The following is an 8,287-nucleotide window of genomic DNA, read 5'->3' as shown; positions in this document are numbered from 1 at the left end:
TCTCCATCCTCCTGTCCCTCCTCCACCCCTTCTTCCCTGCCTGATCCTCTCTCCATCCTCCTGTCCCTCCTCCACCCCTTCTTCCCTGCCTGATCTGCTCTCCTTCCCTTCTTCATCTTCTCCTCCCCCCCTCCTCTTGCTCTCCCTTCTCCATCTTCTCCTCCTCTTTGTGCTTTTTGCTGAGTTCCACTGTGTATCTCTGGCTGGCCTGGAACTTGCTAAGTAGACCAAGCTGACCTAAGACTTGCTCTAACTCCTGCCTCTGCTGGATTACAAGTGTGTGCACTAACACATCTAACCTGCCCATGCTTCCGAAGAAAATTAGTAACATGTCTGCAGCTCTTCAGAGTGATTTAAGATGAACAAGGGTTTTTCAAGATTCGGGCTTGATTTTATTTTTCTCTGTGGTGCTAGGAATTGAGCTATCCTCGGCCTAGTTCTGGATTCTTATCACTTCCGAATGAGGGAAATAGCACAATGGAGCAGGGGAGGTGGGATGCTTGCCTGTTCCTGAGAGTTATTGGTGGAAGTCAGTGGTCCCAGAAGCTGTTACTTCCCTGGCTTTTCTACTACACTCTCTGCTGCCCATGGGCCCAGAGTGACAGAGAGTGGGACCCATACAGGAAACTCAGAGACGTGAAGATGACACTTAGGCCTGCTTACGCGGTCAGGCCCCTCATACAGTGCCTAGCATGCTCTATATACACCGCGCAAGAGTCCCCACTATGGTGATTGCTCTTTCACAGCTATGTAGGAAACGTGTCTCCTTTCACCTGGAGGCAGGAAGCTTTGTCCCTTTGGTGGTTCTCAGTTTTGCATTGTGTGTTGTTTCCATGTTTTCCAGAAGTTCTACAGCCAATCGCTGCTGTTCCACATTGGCCAGAGCAATCAGAGGCTCGTGCTCCTGGCCCAGGGGCAAGGTCTGGAGCCACGGCTGGAATTCAGCCCTTCCGTTCTGGAGCTGGGGCCCCTCCTGCCATTCGCATCAGGGGATGAAGCTGAGGTGATTGTGAGGAACCCCTGCAACTTCCCCATTGAGTTTTACTCCCTAGAATTTGACCAGCAGTATCTCTTAGAGGAGAAGGTGAGCAGAGACCCAAACCAAACCCCCCGCTAACGTGGCAGCCCCACCCCTGGCCTGTGTCCTTATGTCCACAGTGCCTTCCCTCTGGCCTCCCTCCCCCTTTCCTTGCCAGCTTACCAATTCCTTATCTGTAGACTTTCTCCACCTGCTTCTCTCCCCATGAGAATTTACTACTTTTTTGTAATTCCCGTGTGCGTCTTTAAGCAAATTAAAAAGCCAATGCATGTTTGTGGTCAGTATTTGCACAGTAAAGAACTACATGTAACAACTTGCCATTATTTCTGAAATAACTTTCCTTTAGGCTTCTTTTAATTGGGACACTTAAAAAATATGGACTGGGGAGATAGCTTAGTCAGTTAAGTTCCTTTCTTGAAGTGTGAGAACCTGAGTGAGTTCAATCCCCAGCATCCATGTGAAAAAGCCAGGCACAGTGATGCTCCCCTATGAGCCTAGCCTGGGAAGGCAGAGACAGGTGGGGCACCTGGAGAAGTCCCTAGACTCCATCAGGCTAGCTGAATTGCTAAACTTCAGATTCTGTGAAAGACCCTGAGCCCCCCCCCAAAAAAAAAGGTGGAGAGTGATTGAGGAAGACAGTGAGCATCGACCTATACCCTGTACACACACACACACACACACACACACACACCATCTGTCATTTTACCTATTTTCTCTGTATTCTCTATTTATGAGGAAACAACCTCACCAAGTGCAATATTGTAAAGAATGTTGCCCTGTACAAAATCACAGAATAGAGTGACATTTCAGACATCAGAGGCATCGGGTTTTAGAACAATGACAAAGTCCCCTAATAATGCGTTTCTCGTGTTTCAGAACACATCCCTTTCATTGGGTGACGTGTTACTGCACTTTTTGAGAATGACCCACTCAGAGTGGATAATAGTATGTTAGTTATTAGGGGAAAAAAATGTGTGTGTGCTATTCTGAAAGGAAGAAGAACTTTGTCTCCCACATGTGAAATGCTTGGGTGTGTGTGAAACAAAATAAAGATTTTGAATCCCTGTAAGTTCAGGGTGGGGCGCTACCTTTAGACCTCTGAGAGGGCCCCACCATGTGAAACCCACGAATTATCTCTGTTGATCTCAGCCTCTGGTAGAAGCAGGGCTTTGATGAGGCCAGTGAGCAAGAGCAAACCTCCAATGAGGCCAACGGTGGTTTTCATTCTCCTCTTGAGCAGATCTTGCGACAGCTGAAGGGCTATGATTCCTACAACACCCTGCTGCTGCCTCCCCGGAACCCAGGGGAAAAGCTGCCCCAGGAGGTCTACGATTACTTTAGGGAGATGAAGAAATCAAAAGAGGAGCAGATGAAGGCGAAATACATGGAGAATATGTCACAGGAGAATGGTGAGAAGCCAGCATGAAGTACCTTGGGCTCTGACTGTTGTTCCATTCCCTTTGAATTACCCCTACCATGAGACCGGCCAGCTACTGAGTATCTGCCAGGCACCAGGTGCCTGCCGTATCCCGTTTAAGACTATTACCAAATAGGTTGTGTGGTCTTTGTGTTAAGGATACAGAGCTGGCACAGTCTGCTGTCGCTAGAGTCTGGGGATACTGAGACTTAAAACCAGTGACTGTAGATAGAAGTGTGTGTGCTGGGGGCTGAGCCCAGGGGTTCGCACAGAAACTGAAACAAAGAGAGTCAAGTACACAGCTGTGTATAGAAGAACCAAGATCGCAGTCCAAATCCTCCTGTGTGTAACTGACAGCAATCACTGTGCACCACTGCTTCCTGTGGCCGTGCCTAGATAATATGTCTCCCACAGGTGGGAATTGATGCCCTAACTTATTCAAGTGGCCAGGGCCAAGGGAACTTGCATTGGAAAAAGGACAGCCCTCCTGTGGTCCTCAGGACCCATCATGAGCATCCCTGCTGTTGCACCATCGAGTCCTGTGGTCCAGCTCCCCTGTATATCGTATCCCTTCCCCAGGGCCTCTCTGTGTTCTTGAGCAGAACAGCCCCCTTTATTTGTAGTCATTGTAGGACCAAATGACTGGTGACACCGTGCCCTCTCCTTTCTGCTTCTCTGTCCCTCATGCTGGAAACATCCCCAGCCCATTTCACTCTCTTCTGCGCTAACAGTCCTCTCTGTAGCTCTGCTCTTCACACCTGCGTCTTCCACGAGACAAGCGTTGAGGAGACAGCTCGGTGGACAAGGTGCTTGCCAAGGAGCACGAGAGCCAGGTCCCCAGAACCCATGTGCAGCAAGATACAGTAGCACCTGTCTGCAACCCCAGAGCTCTTATGATGAGATGGGAGGCGGGCTGACCAGAAGCTCATCTGGGTATACTCAGGTCGGGCTAGTCTGACATACTCAGCGGTGTTTGAGAAACCCTGTCTCAAACAAAAGTGGGGGATAAAGACCACACCCAAGGTTGTACTCTGACCTCTACGTGTACACACACACACACACACACACACACACACGTGCTCGCATGCACACACCTTGTATAGCCTTTTCCTTTTAAACCTAGTACATAGGACAGCAGCCAGTACATGACATGCTCAACAACGTGTAGCATGTGAGACATGACCTGGTGCCCCAGATGGAATCCTCTCCTCCTGCCTCATGGTCTCTCAAAGGAAATCAGTCAGAGACTGTTCACTTGACGTGCAGGAAAGACGGCCTCTATATTCAGCGTTCTGACCAGTGTTCAGCAACAATAACTTGTTGGAGTTGTTTGTACAAATGTTACAGGGCAAGTGGCTCTCACAGTTCTAGATGCTAGATATACTTGATCAAGGTATCTTTGGGGTTGGTACCTTCTGGAAACCATCTCTTCTTGTGGAGAGTTCTCTTCCTCCTGTGCCTTCCCACTGTGGGTCTCTGTCCTAATCTCTTCAATGTTGTAACCAGTCACACTAAATCAGGGCATACCTATATGATGACCTGGAAACCTTAATTACCTACTTAAAGGACTTATTTTCAAATAGAGTCACCTGAGACCTTGAGGGCCAAGGCTTCGGTGTATGGATGTAGGGAGGCAGAAATGCAGAGATTACCCACTGTGTTGCAAGGGCTAAGCTGAAGGGCTGCAAAGAAGATAAATGGCGGAAGGAGCCTCCCTTTGGAGAGCTGATGGTCAGGAAGATGATCAGAGAGACGGTTCGAGTCAGAGGGATGTCCAGTGGCCTCAGGAGACCCTGAGCCTTGTGGAGGCAGACAAGAGCCTTGTTCGCTCTTGAAGTCCATACACACCAAAGTTATCAGCTTGGTTTTTCCATTTGTCCCAGCAGAAGATGATCTGGAACCATGGCTGATGGGTCCAGGGGGAACCCAGGCTGAGTGCTCACTGATACCTCTCCCAACCCTGCCTCACGCTGCTCCTATGCTGTGGACTCTGACCTCTCTAACCATGGCCCAGGGAGGGCAGCTACCTCTAGTCACATCTCAATTCCAAACAAAACAGATAATGCCCCTAGGTTTAGAGGGGGTCACCTTGTGTGGTCACTGTACCCACTGAGATGCTGTGGAAGAGGGGATAATAAGGTGGGTGCTGGTCTGACAGGTGCCAGACACATTTAACGATGACACGGGAAACATTGGTGAGAAGCTGAGGGTGAACGCAGGCTCCAGGATGTTTTGTACAGAACTGTCTCCACATAGTCCTGACAACCTGAATATTAAAATCTGTGGAGCAGTGCCTCTCCTGCTCTGGCAGTTATATAACCAGCTTCAGTCCCCGTCACCATGTGTCTAGCTCAGGCTTTATTATTTTTTAACTTCGGACTCTTAGGAATTCTCTGAGTTTCCTGGGCAAATGTATACCTTCAGTATCTAAGCACGTTTAAAAGCAGAAACCCTGTGCAGAGGGAGCATTCTGATTGTGCTCTAGGTCATTAGGGTTGGTAGTATGGGTGCTGGTCAGCACAGCCATTCTTTCCCCATCTCCCTTGTTCCCCACCCAGTTCCTTCCCCTGCATTTTCATCCTCTGCTTCCTCTACAGAAGAAGAAGAGATACCATCAGACCAGGGAACCTCCACCAGCACCAAGAGGACATCACTTAGCCGAGGGATCTCTGTCACATCCAACCTAGAAGAGCGGCATCTTATGACTGAGTCCAAGAGCTACCCAGATGAGGACGAGGATGAAGAAAGCCTGGAAAAACTAACGTTCCAAAGTAACCGAGCATTGCGACAGGGGCAGTTCTGTCTAGGCAGACATGAAAGGACGTTCAATCTCTGGATAGCTTTCTCCATACAAAGGGGTACTCTGGGCCTCCTGCAGTGGCTTCCCACCCACCATGCGTACCCTCTGGTGACCCGTCTACTCACACTGTACTATGAACACGGAGGCCTGTGGAGCAGCTTAGCATGTGATATTCTCTTCTTGCTGCGGTCACTTGCATTTTAACTAGACTAAGGAAGACCTGATCCCTTAATGCTAACATTATAGCCCAATGGGAAATGTTTAAAGAAATGCTCTCTTCCAACTGTCCCTCCAATCAAAACATTAAGGAACCCTTGACTTCACCTCCCAGCTTCATGGACCCATTTTCTGACCTTCGTTTTCCCTGAGATCTGAATTAAAGCCAGGGAACACAATGGCAAACCCGAGATAAAGGCAGAGTTCCAGTGCCACGCCTCGTGGTTAGCCCAGCCTGAGTGGTCCCTGACCTTTTGTGGCACTTTTTCCCCATTCCACAGTCGTGGCTCTGCCCCCATCTTCTGAAGTATCTTGGACCCCCTAGAGCCAACTCCGGACTCCTCTCCACACTGCTATCCTTTTCTCAACAAGAGAAATCCCTCCAAGTAGAATTTAAGTCAATGAATATCTTTTTATTTTAAAATGCAGAGACACATTAGCCAAGTTAGGCATTCTCATGCACCATTGGGTGTTTTGGAAACCAAGGGTATTTTAAAAGAAAACTTCATTCCCATCTCTATTGATGCCTATGTACCTGTGTAAGCTCCGGGATGCACACCTGTGCACACACTCACGTGTAGTCTGCATTGACAGCTGACAAGATCCAGAGCACAGACAGCCACTCTGCAGAGGAGGTTGGAGAGGTGGAAAGCAACCCCGTGAGCAAGGCAATCGCACGCCACCTAGGCATCGACATTTCTGCAGAAGGCCGCCTGGCCAAGAACCGGAAGGGCATCGTCATCATCATCCATGGGACACCCTTGTCAGGTATGTGACAATCTGAGGGGAGACTATGATCAGAGATGCCATGTCTCTTCCATTCGGAACTGTGGCAGCATCAGCTTGGTCAGGGCCAGTGATAAGAGTTTTATCTGAGGAACGGCATGTACCCAGAGACCCTGTCTCCAAAACACAGGTCGAAAAAGAGATCTAACTGGTTTCGTGTCTATTTTGCCACAGTTGGAAAACCAGCATCACACAAGTGTATTATTACAGCGGAGGCAAGGATAGGACTGGGGAGCTGCTTCTGTAACTAAAGTGCTGGGCATGAAGAAATGAGTCTGGACCCCCCCCCCCACACACACACACACCAAAGCCCAAATAAAAGCTGAGATCCATGACTTGCCTGTAATCCCAGTGCCGGGAGGCAAAAGCAGGCAGATCCCAGGGCTTATTTCAGCCAGTCTCGGTGATGGTGAGCTTTGGGTTCAGTTAAAGACCCTGGCTTAAACAGTAAGAGGGAGAAGCCATTGAAGAACATTATCCCGGTCTTCACACATGCCAGCCTGGGTGTGCGTACCTGTAGATACCAGACACAGAGACACGTTTTTAGAAAAGATATTCATGATCCGCCATTTTTCATGAGAAGAAAGTATCAAACTTATGATTTATAATTTATATCTGTTTGATATTGCCTCTGTAACAGCCGTAAATGTAGTGGCCTGAAGAGGCACAGATTTGCCCCCTCTTTAACAGTCCTGGATGCCCTAAGTCTTAAGTGGCTCAGGACTGTATACCTTTGGGGGGCACTAGTGGGCAGTCCATTTTCTTGTCTTTTCTAGCTTCTAGAAATGCTGCCCACATTTCTGGCCCAGGGCCATAGCTTCCATCTTCAAAGCCGGCAGTGCAGTCTCCTCTAGTGTGTTCCTGTCACATCGCTGCCTTTGACGCCAACCCTCCTGCCGTTCTCTCCTAGGGACCCCTGTAGTGAGATTGAGGCCACTCAGATAATCCAGTCATATTCGAGGTAGAATCTGTAAACTGATCCACCTGCAAAATGATGGCACTTTGCATATAAGGGAGCATGTTTACAGGCTCCAGGAATGAGAACACACATCTTTAGGAATTATAACTCGGCATCCTGTGTAACCCGTTCCCTCCCTCTCCCCCTCCTTTCCTCCCTCCATCCCTTCTTTCTCCAGTTACCCCCTCCTTCTCTTCCTTTCTTTTCCTTCCTTCCTTTCTTTCTTTCTTGGACTCTAGTAGAGGCTAGTCTCATACTCTCTATATAGATAAGGATGGCTTTGAACTCCTGATCCTTCTACCTCTGCCTTCCAAGAGCTGGGATCAGGGATCTACGCTACCATACCCAGTTTGTGTGGCACTGGAGATCAGACCCGGGGCTTCCTGCATACTAGGCAATAACTCTAAAACTGAGTCTCATCCTCAGACCCCCATTTTGTTTTGTTATTTTTATATTTATTGTGCTTTTATTTATTTTACATGTATGAATATCTTGCCTGCCCGTGTCTATGTGCAGCGCATGTGTAGCTGATGCTCACAGAGGCCAGAAGAGGGCGCCAGATCCCCTGGGACTGGAGTTACAATGGTTGTGAGCCTCGGTGTGGGTGATGAGAAACAAACTAGACTTTGTCCCTAACTGCTGAGCCACCTCCCCAGCCCCCATCTATGCCTAATGAAAAATATCAATAGCGTGGCTACATATGCAACTTAGCAGCTGTAGGCCAACTCTAGTATCTCTGTATGAGTGGATTACTAGATCCCTTTTCTTAGCTCTTATCTATTATTTCTGGATTTTCTACATTTTAACAAAAGTGGATTGAAATGAGGAAAACCAAGTCAGCACAGGTTACTGTTTAAACCCAACGTTAGTGTCAGCGACAGTGGCAGGGGGGGGGGGGGGGTCACAGTGCTTTAGAGACTACCCAGCAGAAACTGTTTTTATAGCTGGGGTAGGAACCTTAGTGAGGCTGTTAGTTGTCATGCCCATGTGCCTCAGTGGCACAGTTAGGAGCAGATCCCCAACTCTGACTGTACTTCCTGATCCACAGCTCTGACTGTACTTCCTGATCCA

The 8,287-nt window shown here is 48.6% G+C and overlaps 1 protein-coding gene across 1 annotated transcript in view; it reads left to right on the top strand.

Moving 5' to 3' along the window:
- Hydin (HYDIN, axonemal central pair apparatus protein) overlaps positions 1-8,287 on the top strand; it is a 332,133-nt gene that overhangs the window by 227,538 nt on the left and 96,308 nt on the right. Inside the window, exons 36-39 of the mRNA XM_005345678.3 lie at positions 845-1,084; positions 2,280-2,448; positions 5,054-5,227; positions 6,067-6,240. Of these exons, the coding sequence (XP_005345735.1) occupies positions 845-1,084; positions 2,280-2,448; positions 5,054-5,227; positions 6,067-6,240 (757 nt within the window). The remainder of the gene's footprint in view (positions 1-844; positions 1,085-2,279; positions 2,449-5,053; positions 5,228-6,066; positions 6,241-8,287) is intronic.

Source organism: Microtus ochrogaster, chromosome 4 (genome assembly GCF_000317375.1).
Source record: "Microtus ochrogaster isolate Prairie Vole_2 chromosome 4, MicOch1.0, whole genome shotgun sequence".
NCBI lineage: Eukaryota > Metazoa > Chordata > Mammalia > Rodentia > Cricetidae > Microtus > Microtus ochrogaster.
This window is presented reverse-complemented; position numbering and strand designations above follow the sequence as displayed.